This window comes from Pseudorasbora parva, chromosome 20 (genome assembly GCF_024679245.1).
Source record: "Pseudorasbora parva isolate DD20220531a chromosome 20, ASM2467924v1, whole genome shotgun sequence".
Taxonomy (NCBI): Eukaryota; Metazoa; Chordata; class Actinopteri; order Cypriniformes; family Gobionidae; genus Pseudorasbora; species Pseudorasbora parva.
In genome coordinates, this window is record NC_090191.1 from 4,601,692 (window position 1) to 4,629,577 (window position 27,886).

The following is a 27,886-nucleotide window of genomic DNA, read 5'->3' on the forward strand; positions in this document are numbered from 1 at the left end:
TTACTCCATTTAGTTCGATGAATATTTTCCTAATAACAAAAACAAATCATATCTATTTTATATTAATTATATCAATAATATCTATCTTTCTTTTGGAATAGTCATATTCATTTGAATGAAGTAAAACAAATTTAAGAAGAGGTTTCAGTTCATTTTAATACTTTTAAAGACATCTCATATCTAATGTGTGTGCTTATGTGTTTTTTTTTAACACAATACCAACTAAGAAATCCCCAAAAAATTCCTACTCAAATGAGGGAAACATATTGACTCAAACTAATTTTGATGGAGGAGAAGAGATAGAAACAAAAAAAGATCTAATCGATTGATTACTGCATTTATCATTAATTCAATCAAGTTTATCTAAAAACAAATGCTTGGAGACTTTTAAAACCCTCTTCGGTTATCTAAAGTCCCTTTGACATAGTTTTTGATTTTTAAACATAACTCCTCTCCTCACTCCTTTTTTATTTGAAGTAATAAGTTCATCACACACCAAAACAAAATATTTTTTAGACATTGGTTTGAGTATATTATTAGTTGGTCAGTAGTTGAATTCTGATGGTCAGCTTTTGAGTATTACTGAACTATATATTAAATGTGTGTCATTTCTGTTAAAGAATATTGTATTGTCAAGAATTCTATTTCTGTGAAAATTATATAAATATTTATCAGTCATAGTGATGGACCAAAATTACCTATAAAAAAATAAAATAACAAACACTGAAAACGATCACTACAAAATAATATAATAATGCGAATTATACGGACCCTTAATATAATAGTCAGCTTATTTATTGAATGATTTGTAGAAATCAAGATTTGTAGAAATCACGAATCATTTGTTGTGAACCAATCGGTTCAATTGACTCGGAGAGTCTAAAGCTTCGGTTTTCTCGTCCCTTGCTTGAACTTATTAACGAGAGAGATAAATGAGACGCACTGTCTGTTTACTCATGAGCTTATTATGTTACTTTACTCAAACAACGCTGATAAATGTTAGAAAAAGCAATGCAGTTTTACATTTAATCATACATCATTCATTCTATGAAGCTAAACACCACAGATATGTATACATGTCTATGCTTTAAACCAGTGGTTCTCAAACCTGTCCTGGGGACCCCCAACCAGTGCACATTTTGCATGTCTCCCTCATCTAACACACCTGATTCAAATCATCAGCTCATTAGTAGAGACTGCAAGACTTGAATTGGGTTTGTTTGATGAGGGAACATGCAAAATGTGCAATGGTGAGGGGTCCCTAGGACAGGTTTGAGAACCACTGCTTTAAACGCTTAAAACACAGACCTTTCTTCAGCCGAATCACAACTGATGCAGGAGCGCGGCACGGCCTTATGACGTCACATATTAAAAACAAATTAAAAGTCCCGTTCCGACTCTGCTGAGTCTAAAATCACAAAAGTGCATAGAAATTTACGTAGAAAAAATTGACTACATTCAGAGTTAAACATATTGGAGGAAATACATTTACTAACACAATAGTAAATTAATAATACAGTTCAAATTGGGAGTAAAATACATAGAAAGTCATTTATTTTTGATAATCATTTGATTAGTTATTTGATTGATCAATTATTAGTTTTGTCATTTTATTTTTTATTATTTTATATTACTTGTTGTTTAATCTTATGATTGTGTAGTTTGAGGAGATGTTTGTCTTCATGGGTAGGAGATCAGATAAAATCATGACTGAGGCAGAGAGACAAAGTAAAAAGAAAACTGCAGTCCAACATCGGCCGATGGTGCACTCAGTTGAATGCACCGATGTTCCAGCACCTGCAGAGAAGAAAGGGAAAATGTTACCTCAGGAAAATAAGAAAAAACACAGTTCTGATTTGTTAAATGAAATCAGAGAAATCAAATCAGATATTGCACTAATAAAGAACCTTAGTGCAGAAGTGTCACAAATCAGACAGTCGATTAAACGGCCTCAAGCCAGTGCAGCACAGAATTTGTCTATGCCTGGTTTACCAAACATCACACCAGAAAATCCATTTGAGTATTCGTCCCCTGCGTATCGGTAAAAATACAGCCCTGGACAAAGAGGAAGGACCGTTCGATTTCAACAAGGATTTGCCCCCCAACGTCATTTCATGCAGCCCAGGAGTCATCCTAGGAGATGTTTAAACTGCCAACAGAGTGGAACTGATATGTATTGTACACACTGTTATAGATGTGGAAGCAGTGAGCATTTTCTGGCAGGCTGCAGAGTAAGAACAATAAACTTGGCCAGAGATGGTCATTTAAACGAGGAAGGGTTGCTTCCATGGGATGGGAAGTGACCTGCCAGGTGTTAAAGTCCCACCAACAGTGCTTGTGTTGTGGCGTGAAGGGGGATTCTTATAACTTCAGACTGTGTACATCATGCCACGAAGCCCTTTACTGCTCGAAGTTATGTCAAGCTCGTCACTGGAGAGAACACAAGAAAGACTAAACGGAATGGACACAAAGATGGAAAAAAAAATTAAGATTGAAAACGAGAACAAATTCAAACAAAACATTGAAGTGTTGCCGCTTTAGTGGGAAAACTGTGTCTCATCGATTGTTATATCCGTGGAGTAAAAACAACAGCATTGTGGGACACAGGTTCTCAAGTTTGTATCATTGATGAGTGGTGGAAAAAGAGTGTATTACCTGGTGTGAAGCTGAGGCTTGTCTCCGAGATAATTGATGCATCTGACACACTTCAGATAGTTGCAGCCAATGGACAAGATATCCCTTATGTTGGATGGATAGAAGTCACATTTCGGTTACCAGGCGAAAACAGTAATAGCAGAGGTTTTTTTTAGACTCCTCATGATTGAGCTCTGAAGCAACTTAGGGATTTTTGAGGGCAAACCTGAGCAAACCCTCTTCAGCTATGACCAAAAAGCCCTGGCTGAGAAATTTTATACAGCTGGAAGACTAATGGCCTGGTACATAATTCATAATGGAGCAGGCATTAAGTGCCTAAATAAGGAGCTTTTCATGTTAATGTGTGGCAAAGTAGCAGACCTTAGCACATTTGATCAAATTAATTTCCTGGAAAGTGACCTTGCAGCAAAGGTAATTTTAATTGCCAAGTAATGTAATTATGTGTTCATTTAAGGAGAACAATATATTCAGTTGCTTTAATTAATTTTTCAATGATTTCAGGTTGTCAGATGCAGAACCGCAGAAGAGCTGACAGAGCTGAAAAACTCACTGGGGGACTGGATTTGCGAGTGTGGGGTTCCCAACGTTTTCACGGCCTCAGTAAATAATTTGCCTTCAATTTATGGGCAGCTTGTATCCCACTAAATATACCACAGGTAAATAAATAAATAAATAAAAAGATCTCATAAAGTGCATGTTGGGTCTATGATGGGTCTTTGCCATTTTAAAGTATTGTCCATATTCAGAGTGGACATGTCCCAGTCAGCAAACTTCCTTTGGCCCAGATCTGGCCCAGATAAACATCTTAGATGTGGCCCAGATTAGATTGTGTTTGCCGGCCCAGATATGGCCTACTTCTTCTTTACCACAGCTAAGCCAGAGCAGTGCCATAACTCCACCAAACGTGAGCCAAATAATACAATTTTATGTGGACCTTATGTGGAATTTTAGTATGGCTGAGTTTTGTTAAAAACTAATGGCCTTTACGTGCAGCAGGGGTTCAGAAAAAAATTCGGCAGCAGGCAGCCGGAAGTACCTGCCGATGACAGCCGGAAGACGGCAGCAGGCAGCAGGAAGTACCTGCCGATGACAGCCAGACGGTAGGCAGGACCTGCCGTTTGATGGCAGCCAATCAGTATCGACCAACTTGGCAGCAACCAATCATATTTAACCACGACAGCTGCCAAACGTCAGTAATGACGGCGATTGGTGGAGCGGTAAGTTCAAAAGTTAGCGCTCGTAAACGTCAGTAATGACGGCGATTGTTGGAGCGGTAAGTTCAAAAGTTTGCGCTCGTAGTACTGTATAATTGTTGCTTTGTAAGTTTGATCATTTTAACTTTTATGTTAGTTAACTAACGTGTAACTTTGCCTATATTTTAGCTTAATTGGCAAATTTGCTTTGTAAGTTTGATAATTTTAACTTTTATGTTAGTTAACTAACGTGTAACTTTGCCTATACTTTAGCTTAATTGGCAAATTTAATCTAATTAATTGTTGAAACGTAGTTTGTACCATGTTACATTTATAATAAAAGTTTGTTTTAGTATGTTAGGGGGCTACCATTAACTTTAATTGTTACCTTAACCATTAAATATTAAAGTTTTGTTAACGTGTTAATAGAATCTTTTGAATATTATAAAATGAATGCTGTTTAACTGGAGAAGGTACATATGCAGCACTAACGGTATCTTTTTTGCTTAATTTTTCAGGGGATTTTCTAATAACCATTAATTCGATTTCTTACTATTACAATTTTGACCAAACAGTTCTTTTAAGAACTACTACTCTTCACATTTTGTGTACCTGGCTATCGGTTATGGCAGGTAAAAACCATTACACTTTAAAAATCTTACAAATTAATTTGAAGAGAACATGAGAACCTATCCATGGAAAAATACTGTTCTTCTTCTTAAATGTTTTACCTTCTATATGTGAATGTATTTTTTGAAATGTTGCGGTATGTTATTTTCTCATACAATCCATGTGTAGGTGTACCACTTGCTTTTGGAATAGATGATGTCTATTCTGGGACAGGCAGTTGTCCCTACTGTACAGCTGGGGTGACGTCAAGTCCTGAACACTTTCAGGCAAAGCATTTAAAGAATGCCATATATTTTGAGGATAATGGCATCCGTAAGCATTCTACAAACCACACTTGCATGTTACAAGTTTGTTCATGTTGACTGCAAATTAAAATGTAGTACCTATGTAGCAAAATTATAGCTATATTTATATAGCAAGCTTTCCATTATTTTAGTATGATTGGATTGCTTTGTTGAGGCTATTGGTGACCCGACTAAAGAATAATACCTTGCTCTTGTCTTTCTAGAAAAATATTGTGTTCCTTGCTTCTGTTTGAGTTCCCAACAACGAAAGAGGTGCCACTGGCATTGCCCTAAGTGCCAGCACATCTTGTGTCATGCCCCTGACTTTAAAAAGCACCTCCATAATCATGGTATGTGTAGTGTAAGTTATATTTTGAAGTTCTATTTAGATTTTTATCTATGTTAAGATTAACTTTCCTCATATTTTTGTACTGTTTGCAGATCTTGCAGTTACAGGCAAAATTACCAAGAAGTCAGATAGTATGTACTTTTGATACTGGCATTTATGAAAGCTTAAATAGTTATTGATCTTTGTGTACATATTGTTTTTTTAAATATTTATAATGTATATTGTCCCTCAGACCCATCCTCAGAAAACCCAATGGCAAAGCATGTAAAGGAGCCATCACCTATCTTTTGTATTGACGAGAGAAATTTTTGTCACCCCAAAAGATGCCCATGGACCAAGAGTCCCTATTCATGTAAAAAAACAACTGGTCTCTGGTTCTATTGCCTGTGAGTCCCCTCTCTGTCGAGATTTTATGAGGATTGGAGTAGAAAGTGGCAATCCAGGCATGGAATGTGATCACCTCCAGCGAACAAACAGAGCTGTGTGCTATTCTGCACCACCAGCACTTAGGGAAGATTCTCTCCAGTCAATGGTAGACAGTGGCCTGCTGTCCAAAACCCGGCAAGATGAATGTTTGCAGCTCAGGAGCAAAAGTATTGCTGGTGGTGTTGATTGTGTGTTTCCAATTTTTTGGCACGAGCAAACCTCTGTCAGGTTTGTTTATTTTTCAGTGTTTACTGGGGTGAGAGACAACTGGTGTCAGTTTGAAAGGACAAGAGTTTCTTTTGATAGCCATGTGGGCCAGTGGCACTGCCAGTGCCGTAATAAAATGAGAAGCTGTGTGCACAGATACATGTGCATGTGGTGGCTGTTTCAAGAGAAACCCCACCTTCTTTCTTGTCAGACTGACCCAAATGCTGAAGACAGTGATGTGGATGAAAGGGTCAGAGATATTGCAGAGACTAAAGTAGCATTACTGGCTTCTACTGACATACAGGAGTTGACAGATTATTTATGGAGGCTAAAGAGGGTGCCAGAAGACCTTCCAGAGGACTTGTCAACAAAAGAGCGGCAAATCCCAGATTTATTTGAACCCCTGGAGTCCAACTGTCCTTATTGCCCTGGCCCAACTCCTCCAGCTCTTGGGGAAAGGGTGCTAGTTACACGGTATGGGACGGTGTATGGTGTATCCTCAGTGACACGAGGTGAATTTTTTTATTTTTATATGTCTAATGTATGTGTATTTCACACTTGTTTTTAGCATTTAAATCTTATATTCAATTTCTGTGTTCTACAGGTGTTCCTGTGTATGTGAAGAGCTGCCTTGTCTGTAGACGTCCAGTGAGGTTTCAGGATTATCAGTCTGGCTTTCACAATTATGAAAATAGGACTTTTTTGACCATTCCTCTCTGTTCTCTTCTAACATCTGGGCTCGCAGTGAGTGACAGGAAAACATGACTTGCATTGCGCAAATACTTGTACATGTCTATTGATGTGTGTAGGGGGGTTGTTTCTTGTTTTGTTTTTTTATAGAATCATATTGCCCTTGGACGTTTTTTGCAAACAATGGAAGATCATGCCAACATCACTGTTCCCCACAATCGGATTCGAAAGGCATTTTATCATTTCTCTGCTCTGAGGAAGTACACCTATAGCTATTCATGTGTCCGCTGTGGCCACAGCCCTCCCATTTTGATTGCAGATGGTAACTGGAAAATTGCTTTTGATTTGCCAGGTAAAACATAGTGGGGGTGGACTGTTAATTGTGAATGCAGATAACGACTGATCTTGATATTTTGCTGCTTTGTATATTGTCTTGGTTGTATGTTAGCACATCTGTTTAGGCGGCCAAACTTGGACAATATCAGTGATGAGGACACTCAAGTTAATGTGAGGACAAGATGGGAGACACTTGAGAAGGAAATGATTGCTTCTGGGTTCTGTGATGGTAAGAGCTATTTTGGGGTTTGAGTGGGGGTACTTGTGGGTTACGTTTTAAATCCTTATATGGATGTTTTATTTTCCTTTTTTTGCATTTTAGGCAACCCGTTTGCCAATCCTTATTCATGTCCCTTGACATACACTGCTTTTACGCCATGGTTGGGTAATTGCTCTAGGTTAAGTGACATTGTTCCAAAGACAGAAGTATTAAAAGGTCTGTCTCAGAAAGATCGAGCCTCCACCTCAAGCTGTGGCTTGGAGATGGATGAAGATGCCATATTACAAGTGCTGGAGTCTAAAATCGTATGTACTGTACTTTATTCTACAAATGATTCTTCTTTTACCACTTGTTTCTGTATTGACCATGACTTGTATATTTAGCCAAAGAGAGAAGCTTTGGTGAAAGCCTGTAGTGCCCTTGGAGTATCACATGCAGGTAGTTGCACTGACTTGATAAACCGGCTTGAGGAGCTACTCCTTTACAAGGACTTGTACCCCAAGATGTTCGTCAAGCTTCAGAAGGCTGGTGGTAAGACATTGTAATATTTGTTTAATAGTGTTTAAATTTCTATTGTTTTTTATGCTTATAAAATGTTTTGAGGAGGTTTTAACCATTTTTGTCAAATGTAGGTGGTGTTTTGCACATGACCTGCACCCACTCTGTGGTATACTACCAATCAGCACTGTGGTGGCAAGAGTCAGCCCGTGACCATAGAGATGCACTGTTAAGCTTTAAACAACCTCCCACAGTGTATGTGTCAGACATTGCTGGACGTGTTGCGAGACATGTTAATAATCGCACCAACCAGCGTTTTTTCCAGCCATATGATGGCCGACTCTGTGATAACACTGCTGAACACATCCAGGCTGCAGTGGAAAAACGTCTTGAAGTTCGTTTCCCATGGGTGATGAGCGTTGGCTTCACTTCAAGAACAGTGTCTGGAAATGTGGCCACCAATTCTTCAGACCGATTCACCTCACTGCATCCTGTGACTGGAACCAATGCAAGATTCTCCTTGTATGATCGGTTCCACCAGAAAAATCAAAAGCGACAAGAGGAGCTTTTGAGGAGTTTGAAACTGGCACCACATTTAGCTGCTCTTGTTAACTCATCCGTAGCAGAACCGCTAAATTGGGAGTTGTCCTCTAGCAAGTACTCATTGTGTCAAATGAAAGATGAACATTATATGTTCTCTCTCCGATTATACTTTCATCTTCACAACAAAAGGATTAATGAGAAATACACAAAAACTTTGAAGATGCAAGCACAACAATCTGTCCACATTGGTCTACAGGGGAAACTGACATTCAGGAGTGAAAGTAGGTTTAATGTTTAGTGCCTTTCGTATTGCCCAATGCCTTTTTAAATTGTCTTTAATGACCATTTCTAATAGCAATAGCTAACTGTTGTCATTATTATAATCATACATGCACATGCCTGGTTTCTTTGTGTACACTACAGGCAATATCATCGCACTTCAAGAAGGTGATGTTGGTTTTAATTGCTATAATCTATAGTTATTGTAAATCTCTAAGTCTAGTCTTTTAAGCTTTTTATGCACAACATTATTTGGTAGCCAGTAAGAAATCTGCAATGTTGTATTACAAACCACCTGATGAAATGAGAACATTAATCATGAATAGTTTCATTCTAATCAGCATTACTTTATCATATTCAAAACATCTGTATTTTGTAGCTTCAACAAGTTCTCAGGTGCCTGACACTGATTGCTGGGGACGGACGAATATACGTGCCAGGAAGGAGATCCCAGATTTCCAGTTGCAAAACAAACCAAGCCCACTGGTATATACATGTTTTCACATAAGGAACATTTTAATATCAACTATCATATCCTGTCTTGAGCAAAGCAGAAAGTCATACTGGATTGGTTATAAATATTATACATATGAAAACATTTATTGACTTTTTATTTTTATTGTTAATTTTGTTTTTTCTTTTGTAGTTGGATCATATTTTGGATGAGACCCAGTCACCAGATGATATCATAGGTACAGTGGGTACCACAGTGTTAAAAAGACTTGATTTGATGTCTTTAGGATTGAACCAGGAAGTGGAAGCAACGGTTAGTTACACAACTTTTTATAATTTTTACTTTTGTACTTGGTTGTTTAACCTAAAAAAATCCTTTAATGGAACAGGTGCTGAATTGTTGCCTTTCTCAGTTATCACACATTGCTGGACAGAAGGTAATATGTCCATCATTAAGAAACCTGTTTGTCAAACACTGTAATAGTGATATTTTTGCTTTTTAAGCTGTAAAATGTTTTTTATTTTTTTTACCAGGGCAAGGATGTTCATGTTGTTAATTGCTATGTAGTGGCCACTTGGCAACCACCTCTATGTTGTGATCCATTTCTCTCCCTGCCTGTAAGTGTTCCTAGAAATGTTTTTCCTTTTTAATGCACTTCTTAAATGTTATCACTTAAAGGTATAGTTCACTTTAAAATAAAAAAATGTCATCTTTACTCACCCTCAAGTTGTTTCAAACCTGTATGAATTTCTTTCTTCAGCTGAACACAAGGGACATTTTTTTGAATAATGTCAGTAACCAAACAGTTAACTGAAGCCATTGACTTCCATAGCAGGAAAAAAATACTATTGAAGTCAATGGCTCCAGTTAACTGTTTGGTTACTGACATTCTTTAAAAAATCTTCCCTTGTGTTCAGCTGAAGAAAGATATCCGTACAGGTTTGAAACAACTTGAGGGTGAGTAAAGGATGACAGAATTTTCATTTTAAAGTGAACTATCCCTAACTTGTGTGTGTTGTGCCTTGGTGTACTCCAACAGGCTGATGCTTCCTCAAAAGACTGCATCCTTTTTCCTCTATGCAAGTCAAGACACTGGACCCTTTGTGTAAGTTGATGTTGATAAATGTGATTTTTAATTTTGAAAATGTATTTTTGTTTTCATCCAAGGTTTTACCTGACAGCCATTTTTGATCTGCTCCATTTCTATGGTGATCATAATTGGGCATATGCATCTTCCCTTTTTTTTTATCTACATAAAGGTGTTATGCTTAACTAAACCAACAAAGCGCACCCATGTCTGGTTCACTATCTTTCTGGGGACTTGCGATTATATGTAATGTTTTTTATACTGTACAAACCATTCTATCACCCTACACTGCCCCTAAACCTACCCATTACACAACTTTCTGCATTTTTACTTTACAAAAGAACTCATTCTGTATGATTTTTATAAGCATTTGTACCCATGGGAACCTCAATGTGTAGGGCACACATTGAGGTTCCCATGGGTACAATAGCTTATAAAAATGACACGAGTCCCCATGAGTCTTTTTGCATTCAGGTTGAAGTCCCCACCAGGCTAGAAAAACATGTACACTCACAATATTGTACAAATTTTACTTTGTATATTCTACAGGTTTTGCTGCCGAAACACAAAAGGATACATGTCCTTGACTCCACTTACCCTAGTGGTTTTGGAGATACTGACACTGTATCCATGTTCAGGTTTACATGTTTAATTTACTGTATAATTCTGTTCCATGAAGGGGAAAAAAAGTTCTGCGTTCCAGTTGAAGTTCTATGCATGTGCCTGTAAACCTATTTGTTCTTTTTGTGAGATCTAGACCAAATATAATGGAACTGTTCATTGTTCCTTATAACTTTTACTGCCAGTTTCACAGACCAGACTTAAACTACTCTTAGACTTGGTGCAAGTTGCTTTTATTTAAAACTGCTCAAACAAGCATTTCGCATAATGTTAAATATGTCTAATTTAACTAAGGCCTAATTCTGCTTTAGGTTATCTGTGAAACTGGGACTTAGTTATAAATATTCAGTGGTAAAGTTCAACAAATTTTTATTTTTTTTCTTCTTCTAGCTTTATATAGGCATAAACGGTAGCTTTAAAAATGTACCTACTCCCTAATTCAAGTAAGTGTCATGTTACTTGACTACTCATAACATTTAAGTCTTTCTTGCTACCGTCTATACCTACAACATTAAGATGTTCAAAACTGAGTTCCTTTCTCTCTCCCTCTCATTATTATATTAATCTTTTTTTTTCTCTCTTTTTTTTTTTTTTTTTTTTTTTTTTTTTAAAGCTCAATTGCAATAAAGATGATTCCAGGATCCTGGAAGCTTATTAAAAATAAGGTATTAATTCATGTTGCAACATATGTATGAGGAAAACTGTCATTGATACATTTCCAGGATAAAGTTCATCATGATTTCTTTCCAGGATGTTCCTGCACAGTCAGCATCTGTGGCATGCGGTGTATTCATGCTAATGGTAGGAAGTGGTTTTGTTTCCCCCATCGCTATATATTTATCTTTGACATAACCCCATATCTATAACCCTTGTCATCAAAAGGCATCAGGTTCATCCAAATGAAAAATATCTTGTTCAAAATGTTGTTTGACAGTATGCACTGTATATGGCCCTTAACTGGGAGTTTGACTTCACTCAGGTAAACACTATCATTTTATTTTCCATATTGATAAAAGGTATTCGTTTTTTATATTAATAAATCCTAAGCATTCCTTTTCAGCATGATATGGCCCATATAAGGAGATGGTGGGTGAATCTGATCTTATCTAAAATAACACATGGAAGGTATATGTGAATCCATTTTACACTTTTTCAATATTTAGTTACATATGAGTATTAATAATTAATACTATTTTCTTTTTTAGAAAGAAGCAGTGCACTTCAGCCATGTCTGACGCATTCAAGGAGGATGCAAATCTGCAGGAGAAAGAAGTGCAGAACATCAGAATCTTGATGGTAGTAGCACATTTAAATTAGACAGCAAAGCCTGAAAGTCTTTATCTTCACTATAAATGTTTTAAATACTACCTGGTTTAAATGTCATGCTGTTAGGTCATTATGTTTGGAAGTTGCAGTAATATTTTGGTTTATTTGTAATACCCAACAGTTGCCAGATGCTGTCCTGTCGGAAATTCTTCTTCATGTGGTCCTGGAAGAGGGTGATGCTGCATTGTTAAATCTGTCATTGGTTTGTTCCAAATTCAGAAGTCTGGTGGATACGGACTCATTTCGAAAGAGGGCACACTTCTCCTGGCTTGACAGTATGTATATTCTTTTACATTTTTTATTTTAAAAGTGGTTAATGGTGTCATACCATTCAGTTTGTGTGTGTGTGTGTGTGTGTGTGTGTGTTAATGGTGATTTTTATGCTCCTCAAATTTCCATATACAGGTGTAACAAAATGGAGACCAAGGTCTGTGTCATGCCAAGAATTTTACCAAATGTACACACTACAGCCCTGCAGACACTGCAATGAGGTTTACAAGAACTGCTTACCAGGTGTGCACATTATAAATGAAAAATGTGATCACTGCTATACTTGATAACATTCAAAAGGAATGATGTGGATATTAATGTCAGCCTTTTCTTATGACTCCTTTAGGCTATGTGGGAAAAGGAAAACGAGGAGAGATGCAAGGCTTTTACTCCGAGAACACCCATCCAGGGTTTTGCAGTGACTGGTGCAAGATGCTGGAGGAGGAGTAACTCAATATTACTTGTATCAGTTCCAGTCAAATGTCTTGTAAATCATCCATAGTAAAGGATTGTTGTTGGTGATTGCTGTTTGAAATTTTCATCTACTTGCTTACAGGATGTATTTGATATAGTTTACATTATACAGCACTTGTGCATATGAAGCCTGTTACAGCCACTTTATCAAACAGAAAAACTGTTATATTGAAATGCTACAAATGTCATACTTATAACAGCAATATATGATGTTAAATAAAGAACATTGATTGGACTATCTTATGCCTTTTTATCATTTAGGCAGGTCCTTGATTTATATGTGTGTACATATAATAAAAATACAACATATACGATGAACACATAAACAAAAGTGTTCTCTGTTTGTGTGTACATATCTCTTATTAATACAAACATGGATGTATGCACGTGTGTATATTTAAAAACTGCCTCTAGAATAATGCCTAAAACAACCACATTCAGCTGGAGTTTAAGGTTAAGCAAAAATATATTTCTTCGTTATTTATATTTGATAAGCGTTTTAACTGAATTCATACTCAATACGGACATAAATACTTTAAAAAAATAAGTATTAACATATAAACTAATATAATTTATTTGTCTTCCTGGCTGCAAGCGGCAGCCTCCTCTGACTTCCGGTGTGTAGTAGCAGCTGACGTCCGGTTTTAGTGGCAGGTACTGTCGGCTACCAGTGTCAGCCACTTCCTGCTGACAGCTGCCGATTTTTCGCTGAACCCCTTCTCATATTGTTGTGAATTTCATATCTATTCATCAGTTAGAGCAACAGTTAATGGATCTAAATGACCTGATTATAAACACTCAATACTAAAATTACAAATTAATAATAGTATGGAAAATATTCAATTTTGCTATAATGATTTGTAGAAATCGAGACAGAAGCGCTTTGAATCATTGAATCATTTGTTGCGAATCAATCGGTTCAATTGACTTGGAAGTCTAAAGCTCCGGTTCTCTCGTCACTCGCCAGAGACTGACGCTGAAATGATTCATGATAAAAAGACGCTCCTTCTGTTACGCAGGAGTTTCATTATGTTACTTTACTCACACAACGCTGATAAATGTTAAATAAAGCAATGCAGTGTTACATTTAATCATACATCATTCATTCTGCTAAGCTTTGAACGGTTCATATTGCTTTAAACGCTTAAAACACAAACCTTTCTCCGGCCGAATCACAACAGATGCAGGAGCGCATCGCATCCTTATGACGTCATATATAAAACCAAAATTAAAGTCCCGTTCACTGCTGAGTTTAAAATCATCACAGTACAGACATTAAACAATTGTTGCACGTTCAAAGGGGCAAAAGTACATACACAGAAGTTGCGTTTAATGGAGAAATACATTTAATAACAGAAAATGTAAGTTAATAATACAGTTAATATTAAGAGAAAAAAAAAGTAATAAATGCATTCACCTTTTTTGTGTCGTAATAAAGTATTTCTTCTTACTTATTTTTCCATGTACAGGTCCTTCTACAAAAATTAGCATATGGTGATAAAAGATCATTATTTTCCATAATGTAATGATACAAATTTAACTTTCATATATTTTAGATTCATTGCACTCCAACTGAAATATTTCAGGTCTTTTATTGTTTTAATACTGATGATTTTGGCATATAGCTCATGAAAACCCAAAATTCCTGTCTCAAAAATTTAGCATATTTCATCCGACCAATAAAATAAAAGTGTTTTTAATACAAAAAAGTCAACCTTCAAATAATTATGTTCAGTTATGCACTCAATACTTGGTCGGGAATCCTTTTGCAGAAATGACTGCTTCACTGCGGCGTGGCATGGAGGCGATCAGCCTGTGGCACTGCTGAGGTGTTATGGAGGCCCAGGATGCTTCGATAGCGGCCTTAAGCTCATCCAGAGTGTTGGGTCTCGCGTCTCTCAACTTTCTCTTCACAATATCCCACAGATTCTCTATGGGGTTCAGGTCAGGAGAGTCGGCAGGCCAACTGAGCACAGTAATACCATGGTCAGTATATCTTCCCCACCCAAAAAACGGATCGCCAAAGTCAAGTCACGTGATTTCATCAGTTTGGCGGTTTGACCTTGACACGCGATCACGAGCCGTATATTGAATCGCTAATGTTACGCTGATAGCTTTGTTTCGAAATCGGCCATGTTTTTATACGTCGTTATTGAGTATTTTTTGCGCACAAAAATATTCAAAATTTTACGTTTCATTACATTATTGTACAACCACTGTAGTGTGATAGACTTTGTAACGACGTCTTTAGTACCTTTTATGACTTATGGTCTTATGAGAGGAAATTACAATGGTGTCAATGGAGGCCTTTTTGAGCCATCGGATTTCCACAAAAATATCTTCATTGTGTTCCGAAAATGAACAAAGCTCTTACGGGAGTTGAACGACATGATGAGGGTAAGTAATGAATGACAGAATTTTCATTTTTGGGTGAACTAACCCTTTTAAAGTTTCTTATTTACATTTATGTATTTTGATGGTTGTTAACTCAACTAGACTTCCGCAGATTCCAAGAAGCGCTATTATGACGTGAGTTGCTGCAGCAGGTAGCCTAGCTACATATAAACATTCAGCACTAGACATCTCTGTTGGGTGATTTGGCGAATTGAAGTAGTTGGTGTGTTTTTTTGCGTTTGGCGAGTTTCTACAGTTATTGAATATTCTTGAGTACTGATTTTCGGTGTTTGACACTGATTGGTTCACAGCGCAGCACTGAAAAACAACAACAAACACTTTCACACTTTCATGATCATTTCATAATGTGTGTTCGTGTTTAGGTCTCAGTGAGAGTGGGCTGTTCAGGGTTGGTGGAAAAGTGAAACGCTGCAAAGAATTAAGGAAAAGTTTTGATCAAGGAGGATTTCCGGAGTTTGACAGTGGGGATATTCCTACTCCTGCCTCCTTATTGAAACTTTTCCTCAGGGAGTTGCCTGGTGGACGTATTCCAGAGCTACACGTGACACAACTGCTGAAGGTGTTCAGGGGTAAGTGAAGCCGGGGTGTTGATGAGAGAACATTTTGGGTTCCTGCTGCACAACAAAGTTGATTTATCAAATCGGACTAAATCTCCTTGAATCCTTTATATTGCAGACTCAGAAGATGAAGAACTGAATCAGGCTGTGGGGACGATCCTGAACCGTCTTCCTGAGGAACATTTTAACGTCCTCTCCTACCTGTTATTCTTCCTGGCCCGTGTGGCTGCTAAGAGTCATCTAAATCTTATGACATCCAAGAACTTGTCAATAGTTTTTGGACCCACCATCTTTCAGTAAGTGTTTGTATTTGTGAATTAATCTGATATATTCTGTACTTCAAAGCACATTACAATGTAACTCAGGGGCTGAGGTGTCCTATATAGTAATGTGACGTGTTATCTGTGTGCAGTGTTCCTCTCTGCCCCACCATGGTTGAGGATCAGACTCTGTGTAACACTTTGACTGAGCACCTGCTCAACAACCTGAAACATTTGCTGCCAAACATTTACCCTCATGCATCCACTGGCAACACAGCAGTGAGTTTATACTGTGTTTTAAGTTTGTTTCAGATTATACTTGTATCTGTGTGTGATTGGGTTATGAATTTAATCAGAAGATTGTTAAACTATTACTATTAGTCATTGCTAGTGTGTAAGAGTGTATGAGAGATTTAAAATGCTTAGAAATGTGTTTGTGTGTTTGAGGAGGCAGGGGACTTATCTGATGAAGAGTGTGTCGAACAACCACCACTCACAGAAATCCGGTACGTATGCTGAGAACACACACACTGGCCATAATGGGTTTATCATAAATCATTATTATAGAATGCTTGTCAGACCATCCTTATGCTTGTTATGTGTATATATTTTCCAGATCAAAGCTACCTAAAATTGGACAACTTTGGCGATTGAAAAAAAGATTAAGAAGTTTTGTGAAAATGATTTGCTCCTGCACTGGCAGGTATGTGGCAGGATCTTTATAAAACATTTTTATGAATGAGTGAGAAAGAGAATGTTGTGATTGTTTTCCTGTGAATATGCCCAGGTACATTTAGTTATACAGGTAATAAATGTGAGTGAACAAACATAATCGGTTTTCTTTCTTTTTCATTCCTTCACCACATAGTAAAAAACACAGAGTGGAGAGGAAACCTGGACAGAGGTGACCCTGACTGCAAGACACTGAAGTCGGTGAGGGTCATTCGAAGACAGTGAGGCCGGTGAAGGTCATGGCAAGACATTAAGGCTGGCACCGCAAGACACTGGGTCCAGAGAGGGTCACCAGATGACATTGGAGCCGGTGAGGGTCACAGCAAGACATTACGGCTGGTGAGGGTCACCCGAAAACATTAGGGTCAGTGAGGGTCACTGGAAGACATTAGGGTCAGTGAGGGTCACTGAAAGACAGTAGGGCTGGTGAGGGTCATTGCAAGGCACTGGGGTCAGTGAAGGTCACAGCACTTGGGCCGGTGATGGTCACTGAAAGACATTAAGGCTGGTGAGAATCCCTGGAAGGCACTGGAGATGGTGATGGACGACAGCAGGTGTGATTATGAAGATACAGAGAAGAGAGATGCTAGACTCTGAAGCTGATTTAATTAAAGCTTGTCATCTTCAGTCAAGTAATAAATATTTTTTTCTTTGTACACAGTGTTTTGTTTTGTAGTTGTCCAGTCAAGTTGAATTTACAAAATGTCAACAAAAAAGCCCAAATTCCGCACTCCAACGTTGAGCTGTTTACACTTACATTTATTCTCACCAAAATAAACACACACCATAAAATACCCTAATATTAAAACATTTCTGAATATAATTATATAAAAAAAATCACTTTTATTGGTGTTGTTAATCAACATTAACATGGAAATGCTAATATGAATAAAAATCTGTATAATAAAATACATTGGCGTAAATTCCTGTGGGGACATGTCCCCCCCACTTTTCAAAATCCCCCCCCCCCCCCACACACACACTTTCAAATTAGTTTTTTTTTTTAACCGCGCGCCGTCATCGTCACGGAGAAGTAGGACCGAGCAGAACAGAACCTGCCTGTCTGTGTGTGTCGATGCGCGCGTCCGCGTACAGGCAGGGACGTCTCGTGCACACTCTAAACAGTGTAAGCGCACTGAAAGTTCAACTGAGCAGCCGATATCGCAGTCAGTCATGAAACGCCAGCAACAGATGACTTAATGTCTTCATGGATGAAAAAAAGAAAGGAGATGAGTTGGTTGATTCAGTAAATTAGCTCAGGTCAGGGTAATCAAAATGTCTGTCTAACGTTACTTATTTTTTTACAGTCTATGGTCTACACCTGTTGATGAGTGTAAGAATCCAAAATAATCAAAGATATTTGATATTTGACTTTGAACAAAGACATTTGTTTTACTGTTTTCACCCCCCTCTCTCTTATCAGTGGGGCCGTTTGGGATTCCTAAAGACAAAGAGATTTTGAGGGCCTGTAGGCCAAATGGTGCCACACCTGTAGTACAGCGGGGGAAGTTTGGTCTGATTGGTCCGTTTGAATGTCTCAGGGTTTCAGTCACATGGTCAAGGGATGGATAAAAGAAGATTGCAACTTTTGCTCTGGGTCTTTGGCTCTGGGTCTTTTTCCTTTGACGCTGTCTCTTCTAGGGGCCTTCTTTGGCTCTTCTCTTTGCTCTCTCTTTTTCTCTCTCTTTCTATCTCTCTCTATCTCTCAGGTAACATTCCATACATTCTGGGTATGATTAATGGTATAAGTTTTATCATCTCATTCATCTATTTTGTAACTATTTTAAGTGTAATCATAACCGGATTTTGTCATTAAATTCTTTCTATTAGAAATGATTTGCTCATTTACAGTATAGTCACATTAAAGCAATGCTTTCCCACATATTTTGCTATTGTAACTGCGCTTATTTCCGTCGTTGGTATAAGTTGCAGTGGGTGTTTATAGACAAGAAATGTACAGTTTTCTACCATCACGATGATAACGTTTCTTTAGTCATTCGGCAACCCTGCAGTCAGAACCACTGTAGGCGATCCACCCTTACACTACCATCAGTAACACACTATGCCGCCAGGGACTCAAATCCTGCAGTGCCAGACGTGTCACCCTGCTTAAGCCAGTACATGTTCCGGCCCGTCTGAAGTTTGCTATAGAACATTTGGATAATCCAGAAGAGAGAATGTCATATGGTCAGATGAAACCAAAATAGAACTCTTTGGTAAAAACTCAACTTGTCGTGTTTGGAGGAGAAAGAATAGTGAGATGCACCATACCTACTGTGAAGCATGGGGGTGAAACATCATGCTTTGGGCCTGTTTCTGCACAGGAATCAGGAATGATCTGTGTAAAGAAAAGGATGAATGGGGCTATGTATTATGAGATTTTGAGTAAAAACCTTCCATCAGCAAGTGCATTGAAGATGAAACGTGGCTGGGTCTTTCAGCATGACAATGATCCCCAAAACACCGCCTGGGCAACAAAGGAGTGGCTTTGTAAGAAGCATTTCAAGGTCCAGGAGTGGCCTAGCCAGTCTCCAGATCTCAACCACCATAGAAAATCTTTGGAGGGAGTGTAAAATCCTGGAGGGAGTGTTGCCCACCCGAAGCCCCAAAACATCAGTGCTCCAGAGTATGCATGGAGGAATGGGCCAAACTACCCACAACAGTGTGTAACAACCTTGTGGCGACTTACAGAAAACGTTTGACCTCTGTCATTGCCAACAATAACAAAGTATTGAGATGAACTTTTGTTATTGACCAAATACTGATTTCCCACCATAATTTGCAAATATCTTTAAAAATCTTTAAAAATCAGACAATGTGATTTCTGGATTTTATTTCTCATTCTGTCTCTCTAACTGAAGTGTACCTATGATGAAAATGACAGGCCTCTCTCATCTTTTTAAGTGGCAGAACTTGGCTGACTAAATACTTTATTGCCCCACTGTATGTATGCCAGAATCTGACTGATAGCCATCGTTTATTTAGGACAAAAAAAGTTTCCACGTTTTCTAAGGATGTCAGCTTTCAGATGCTCTTAACGTAATAGCTGCGCACTCCCACACAATACACCTTTAGCTGCTCGGTTTTATTCAGAAAGACTCTGTATAACAAATGTCTTTTATTAATATTGTAACAACAATGAGTCTCGGGGAATAATTCATTCAAATGGAGGGCAAATTCATGAACCTATGAATATGATTTGCTTGTCGTACACAATATTAACTTATAACGGGACCTTTAAAGCTACATTGTGTAACTTTTTTAGTTTATTCTTAGCTAAAAACACTTAGTTCTTTCAAAAATATATCTGCTCATTAATGTATATTTACTTCTTCCAAGTAATAAAGTATTCTTGTATGTTTATAATATGCCATTAAAAATACATACGGGTGAGGGGTTCGAATGCCGGTCGCCATGTTGCTCCTCCATCTCGACAGTAAATTAGCCAAACAGGTACATACCCGTAAATTCAAGCTTCGGCTTTCGCGTTTTAACACTCAATGGCACTCCTGGACGAGGTCTAAAAAAAACGAGCCATGTTAATCTTGGACTAAATCAGCCACCGTAGGAGTTCAAACGAAATCGGAATTGAGAGGAACAGAAACTATTATTCACTAGATGGTCATATACCTTTTCACCGCTAGATGGGGGGAAATATCACACAGTGTAGCTTTAATCATGTAAAAGTAACCTTAATCCAAATCGATTTCAGTCATCCGAATTTTCCTCTCGTCTTGGGAGTGGAAATTTAGATTTCTTCATTGAATATCAATCTTACAAACTTGAAGAAACATTAATCTCTTTTATCAGGACAAATAATATTTCATAGGTTTGTACAATTTGTATATCTGAAATAGTAATATGAAAATCAATGAAATTATTGGATTTTAAAAAAAACAACTAGAGTATACAAACTACGATTTACACACGGGAAATGCATATACATGTAGGTAGTAAAACAAACTTGGCACAAACAGGGGAAAATAACACTTAACGAATAATATAAAAAGGGAAAGAGTGAGAGAGAGAGAGAGAGAGAGAGAGAGAGAGAGAGAGGCAGCTTTTTTCGCGCAGTCCTTTGCAAGAGATCTCAAGTAATTAATACTCCCTTAAACAGGAATGATCGGGACAACCTTTTAAACGCGGTTTGATTGCGAAATGAAATACTTGCTTTGGTTTGGCTTCAGGTGTGTGTCTTTCGGGGTTCTCAGAGTCTTTTTAGGGGAGTGAAGCGCGGATTGGGCTCTTGGAGGAATTTTTCGGGTGCAAGGCTTGTCGTCTTCTCTCTATGGCGGAGTGCGGGGCTGGATTTCTCTCTCTCTGGCAGGTTTGCCGGCTCTCGTGTTTAGATGAATGCTCGTCTCTCTTTGGCGGAAATGCGTAAAGAGTCAGTGGTCCTCTTGACTCTTATAGATGAGATGGGCTGATGCCCTACTTTTGAGATGATCCAATCACGTAAAGGGAGTCTAAAGGCGCGAACCTTCCTTTGTCTATTGAGCTCCCCCCTTCCTTGTGATTTAATCAAAATGGATGATGTATATAAACCCATGTGTTTACTCACAGAAAGCTGGTACTTCTGTACTAAGCATCTCGGTACAGTCGGGTTTCTGCGATCGAAGAGATACCATGAACTATAATATTGAGAGTTAAGAGTACAGAGATACAGAATTTCCACAGTTACTAGCATACAGAGTTTGATTTACATACAACATCTTAGCTATTTTAATACATCACATAAAGAAATTAAGTCAAACAAAATATATATACAGTCTTGTTCAAAATAATAGCAGTACAATGTGACTAACCAGAATAATCAAGGTTTTTAGTATATTTTTTTAATGCTACGTGGCAAACAAGTTACCAGTAGGTTCAGTAGATTGTCAGAAAACAAACAAGACCCAGCATTTGTAGAAGATTTTTGTTATTGGATTTAATGTAAAATAAGCTGTATATAAGACACTATTAGATATTGGCTGTTTGCTGAGGTTGTGTTTGCCCTGTTTTAAGTTCTTAGGGACCTTGACAACGTGCTTGAAAATGACATGTAGAAGATGCATGATGGACAGAAAAAGAACTGGGAAGGCTGTGACATATGAGCCAGGAAACCAACTGGAAAACTAGCTGAAGGTTGTGACCATTTTGGGAAAGCAGCTGGGTATATATGCTAGGTAAACCAAAGAACTGGAGTTGTCTCCTGCAGGGGAAACTCGGCTTTGTTAATTTGAATAAAGTCTTTCTGAAATCAAATGATCTTTGGGAAATGGTTTTTGCAAGAAGAAAATTTCCAACATATTTGGCACCCCAGATGGGACTGGCTTCGGAGCTGATGACAAACCACTGCAAGCTTGATGACCTTGAATGATCAACACAAACACCAAGTGGCCACTAACTTGAGGTGAGCAAATTTTTGCTTTTTCTTAAGTTTGTGTTGATCACCAGGGCTCGCTTGGAAGTGGTAAGTCACTAAAAAAGCTTCTCCAAATTTAAAGAACTAAAAAAGGAATGAGGATCTTTGATTTCAGAATAATTGCATGATATTAGTGTACTTGTCAGAAGGTTGTGTAGGATATCAGAAATTTGTATAAGGAATCAAGTGGGCCTTGAAGGATGATTCCTTTATTTTATTTTAACTGATAAGGATATCAGATATTTGTGTAAGGAGTCAAGTGGGCCTTGAAGGATGATTCCTTTATTTTATTTGAACTGATAAGGATATCAGATATTTGTGTAAGGAATCAAGTGGGCCTTGAAGGATGATTCCTTTATTTTATTTGAACTGATAAGGTTATCAGATATTCAACCCAAGTGGGCCTTGACGGATGGGTTTTTTTAATTTTATTTTATTTTAACTAATAAGGTTAACTAATAACTAATCAGATATTGGCACTTGTCAAGAGGACTTTGTACCGGTGTGGGGAAGTGCAGCAGTAATTTTAAGTGAATTCCACTGTGTTAAAGGAAGTCCAGAAGTGGGTCCTTTAAATTTATTTTTTATAAAGTAAAATTTGAACAGAAAGGATGGTTCTGAAAGAGACAGAACAGAATAGTGTATCTGTGTGGGATCCTGTGTCTTGTCTGACTGTGTCTGTGGGTAAAAATAGTGACCCCCTCCCTGGTCACTTGAGAACAGTGAATGAGAGAATGAGCCCTATAGGAACGTAAATGTGAGGTATTGAAAATAAATAAAGGAAATTAGAATATTGTTTCAAAATATTAGTTCTGCAGAACACTGTAATACAATATATATATAAATAATAATATATATATATTTTTGATAAATGTAATTAATTATTTTAATAGATGAATAAATAATAAGATTGCACGTGCTTAAAGTATTATATATTATATATAAAGATGTCTAAAAATGTCTATCTCTTTATCCCTGGGGGACAGTATGAGAAAGTATTCCAATGCAGAGAATTATGCTTGTGTTAAAATAACTTGTGCATTGAGCTGAGTGAGAGCGAGATTGGGTGACCAAGTTTAAAGAAAAGTTTCAACATTTATAGATAATTTGCAACAATCATAGGACCTTAGAGAATGGGACTTGGTGGTTCAAATTAAACCAAAAAAGAATTCCTGTTGGTTGAGAAGTTTTATTTACCAAATTATTTTTATCCCAGCATGTGAATATAGAAGAATGAAAAAGTATTTAGCTGTATTACACTCAGTATCAGTAAGATAGATTGTCTTTCTTTTCTGCATACTGCAACGAAGAACTTGCTTCACTAAAAATAGAATGAAGGAACTGCTGTTGTCAACCAGTGACATTTGATAACTAGTGAAGAAAATGGTTAGAGAATGGAATTTAGAAAAAGAGCTGATTGCTCAGATACAACTGGAATTAGAAGATATAAAAGTTCAATCTGATTCATGCAGATCTCTGAGTGTTCACATTTCAGATGGCTTCAATGACAGTGCCTTGACCACTGAAGCAACAAGTGGGGAAAGGTGAAGACACGGCTGCAGAGAGAAGAAGAGAGAGTGGATGATGGGCTTTTTTCAGCTCCCTTCATGAAAGGAGAAGATGAAGCTTTCTAAAAGGTCAGCATGGAAAAAGACTGATTTAATGCAGGGAAAGGTGAAACTTTCACTTGAGGCTTTCCCGAGAACAGAGACAATATCCTGACATGCAAAACTTTGACAAGATCAGTCAAAAGCTAAAATGGAGAAGAGGCTGAGAAACGACAGAGCCTAAGTTCCACTCGACAACACCAGGACTTCGCAACAGGCCTTTGAGTGACTTCAGGCTGACGACACATGCAGAACAACAGCCGAGGAGCTTCAAAAGACTGATGATCTATACAGAATGAGTGACGTCGATTCCCTGACGGGCTGCACAGGTGCGGCATCTACAATGATCACTCTAGAGTCTGCTTCAAATTTGTTAGTTATGATATTCACTTAATTCATCTTGATAATTCACTGGTCTCATAGCAGTTCTTTGTATTCTCTGCTAAACTAACCTTCTCTGCTTTTTCAGTATAGGCACCAGTCCAGCCCTATGTCTGATGAAAAAAAAAAGAGAAAAGAAAAACACAGTGCATTGACAGACAATAGTGGGTGTTCAACTCACCTAATAGTTACAACTGAGGCTGGATTTGGTATAGTAAGGGCTAGAATGTTAAACATCTAGGGCTAAAATCATTAAATATGTATTCATTGGTTAAGAAAATATAGACACGAGATGTCTCACAGAAAAATATGGTAGGTAAACTGAATGTTGGTCACTCCATCTTGTTTAATAAATTTGACTTTAACTAGAGCTGGATTAAATAATAATAACTCCAAAGTCAAAAACATGAAGTCAGAATGCTGTCATCAGTGGGATAACGAGATACAAATATTAGTGGCCAAGGATCCGTGATAATGAAGAGATCTCCAATATCATTCTTAAAGAAGCTCATGAGCAACAACAAAAAGAAAATTACAAACTTAAAATGAGACGAACAAATTATTAAATGCACTTGAGAAATTACAATGGACTGTCTCAACTGCACCATAACTAGGTCTACTATCTATTAGACTTTGTGAGAAAAAGAAAGGTTCATGTACAGGGAATGCTACAGTGCCATGTTCAGACCTTGTGGCATTCCTGGTGTTCCTCAATTAGAGCACAACCTGCTGAAGCAGAAACAAAGATACATGATGGGGGTGATGGCCATGGGGTGTGAGTGGATTGACAGAGAGTGTCTGAAGAGACACTAAGGCAAAAATATATTTTGCCAAAACAGCTGTATTTAAATTTAGTATGTGGGCCCACAGGGCAAATTATGCCCAATAAAACAATGACCATGGATGAATTTGGTTAAGCTTCCTGGTCAATACTTTTGTGGTAAAAAAGAGGGAAAAATATTGCCACATTTGCGCAGCGCATAACATATCTACATTTATTTTCAGCTTATCGCTATGGAGCTGGCGGAGCGGATTCAAAAGTGTAATATTATGTAACTGTTAACTTGAGCAGAGTGGGTTGAGTGCTTTCCATATGCATCAGAAATTAGGAAAGGATAATGAGACACAAAACAATGAAATAACTGAGTTGAATTGGCTAATTGTAAATAATACATTTGAAACTCTTTGGGGAAAAATGGTATAAGACAAAAATGATTATGAATAGGGGTTTAAACCCTGCTAGTGATGTAAGTTGAGAGCCCTAAAAGGGGACAGGACAGCGCTCAGCCTCACAAAAGCTTTTCACAGGAACAGTGGGACAGACGAGCAGATGATTATTATATGTTGTTGTCACTAACAAGAAATGGTTCAGTCTCAATTATAGGTGACAGGAGCTCAATTCCAGGAAGGATTCCAGTATGATCCAACAAAAAGAACCACTGAATGCACAGTGTGATCTCATAAGAAGAGTGTGCACTGATCACCAGAGGACACTTGAGTCCATGCTTCTCATCTTAAAATACATCAACCAGCTTCAGCATTCCCACATACCATGAAGTAGGGGACACAAGAGCGTACTAGTGACGTCTCTCCCTTACCAACGAGGGAAAGCCCATTGCAACGGCTCGCAAAGAGTCACCCTGGTGAAGAGTTGCTCACAGAATGACCATCATCTCAACAAATGGAAAAAAGGGGATAGGCTTGACCAGAGATGCACAATGAAGGTTGCAGAGTGTTGAAAGCTCATAAGGAGCTGTGCAAGGCAGAAGAATCAACCCAGAATTTCAAATGTTATGCTTTAGATCACAACAGACGTATTAACAATTTTAAAACCCCAGTAAAAGAAGAACTGATTAAAAAAAACCAGAGATAAAACTGCAAAACTGTAGAGGTGCAGATAATGAAAAATAAGACGGGGAAAAAAAGGTTGTAATGCAAAAATACTTGTAAGAGCCCCATAACTTCAAAGAATAAGAAAAAAATAAATATTATTACTACTAATAATAATAGTAATACAGAAGAAGAAAAACTTAAAATGCAAACTATATCACTACCGTAGATAAAAGATTGAAGTTTAGACAATAGTAGTAGCAGATATCTTTGGACTTGTGGTAAAGAATGACTTCTAGCCTCTTTGCCACTAAGAAATGAGCGCTAGAGTACGGCTAATAAAGCATTGCCAATGAGAATCAGAACAACTTATAAAGGCTTACAAAGGTAGAACTAAAAGAGCTTATGAACAAGATCCTAATATAAAATAGATGATTACAGAAGTATACCGAATAAATTTCAGTCTAAAGTTAAAACAAAGTTTGAATTAGGACTATAGGTATTACCACGAATTTCAATTTCGATTCAAAAGCTTGATAGCTTGATTTAGTAAGACACTATGATACAACTAATTTGAATATTTATCAAGTAGTGCTTACAGAACCACAACCAAATTTAATAAAAAGTAAGCCATTAGAAGGCAACAAAAGAGGGCCAAAAAAGATATTTGCCATTCAGATAAAGGACAAATTGTTGCAACAACCCTTTTAAACATTCTTCGATGTGCATAGTTTGTGACATCTAAGAATGTTGAGGGGGGAATAAGATATTAGATGATAAGGAAAGATTAAGGGATAAGGAAAGATAAATGGATATTTATAAGCAATGTAAGAAAATTTTCAGTCTGAACTGAACATTTGTGCCAAAATATCGAACAAAAGCACTAAAAGCGATAAGTAATTGATTAATGAACACAAGGGAGTTTTATAATTTTGTTTCTACTTCTAATCAAGTTTTAGAGTTTTGTTAGTAGTAAAAAGGAAGAAATGATTGCTTCATGAGCAGCTTGAACTGAGCCACTAAAGCAATCAGTCAGACTGCATTAAACTTAAGTTAAAATAATATTTATTGTTAGATTTTGTAATAAACAGACAAGAATTTAAACAATCTAACAGAACTAAGTGTATTGTGATAACAGATGCACGACAATATTCTGGTCATTCATCATCTAAAAATGATTTTGACTAAAAGATTGATTCTTCAGATTAAGGAATTAATAAGACTTTATAAAAATAGGAATTGATCAAAAATAAGAAAGATAGTTTACCTTGGTTTAACCAACAATTATATGGATCAAGCAAAATAAAAACAGAAAATGGCTAATTTATATTTACTATAGTCAGGAGATTTAGAGATGATGCTTTACCTGTGCTATATAAGAACAATTACATGAAACAAATAGAATGACACGGCAAAATAGGCAAGCCCTTAGTTGATTATTGGTTATTGGCAGACAAAGTTATGAGTAAATTAAACAAGAGGCATAAGAGCAGAAGTTAAAGAAAACTGGTTTAATTCTAGTGATTTGCTAAATAAGGGATGTCTTTAAAAGTTGCAATATCAAGATTGTTCTGTATCAACATGGTTATTGTTCTGCTGTGAAATTTTCATGTTAATATCACTAATTGTCAAAGCCATGGTTAAGCACATGGAAATGCTAAGAGGTTAAGATAATGAGACAACAATTAAGAGGGCAAACAAAGTATGTTAAGATTGGTCTGATAAATCAAATTGAAATGTACAAACATCTGATGGAGATTTAAGTATATCTAATGAGGACAAAGAAGACGAATATGAGAACAATGTCTGGGTTAAGGATGTCTACATACCAAAAATAACTTGTATTAGTATTATGCATTGATATACTCTACATAATTGTGAAAATAACTTACAAAGCTGAGCCAATTGTATGTTCATGCTTACAACAATGGTCTAGTTTTAAAGGGAGCAAAAGAATCTTTTACTCTTTTCGGAAAAAGAAAAAGAATAAAAAGGAAAAAAATACACCTAAGAAAGAAAGAAAAATGTCTGAAAAGAGATGTTTGGTTCTGATGCTCATCCAGAGTGTGGTTGCATAATCTGGTCTTTGGCAATGAAGAGTGAGTGACTTAATTTAAGTCATAAGGTAGCATAACTAAGGAAGCTAGATTTTGAA

At 37.3% G+C, this 27,886-nt stretch overlaps 3 protein-coding genes across 5 annotated transcripts in view; 2 read left to right on the forward strand and 1 right to left on the reverse strand.

Annotated features, from left to right (window-relative positions):
* The window catches only part of LOC137049238 (zinc finger protein 850-like), a 28,870-nt gene extending 27,522 nt beyond the window's left edge, over window positions 1-1,348 (reverse strand). For both annotated transcript variants that reach the window (XR_010899570.1, XM_067427727.1), the window contains exon 1: window positions 1,309-1,348. The gene's annotated coding sequence lies outside the window, so the exon portion shown is untranslated. The remainder of the gene's footprint in view (window positions 1-1,308) is intronic.
* Window positions 1-27,886, forward strand: part of LOC137049234 (gastrula zinc finger protein XlCGF57.1-like) — a 295,468-nt gene that overhangs the window by 104,442 nt on the left and 163,140 nt on the right. The window lies entirely within an intron of this gene.
* Window positions 11,092-12,668, forward strand: LOC137049388 (uncharacterized). Its single transcript, XM_067427942.1, has 8 exons — window positions 11,092-11,137; window positions 11,223-11,273; window positions 11,407-11,451; window positions 11,533-11,597; window positions 11,678-11,768; window positions 11,920-12,073; window positions 12,204-12,311; window positions 12,415-12,668. Exons 1-8 carry the CDS (start codon window positions 11,102-11,104, stop codon window positions 12,516-12,518), a joined length of 654 nt encoding a protein of 217 aa, XP_067284043.1. The 5' UTR covers window positions 11,092-11,101; the 3' UTR covers window positions 12,519-12,668.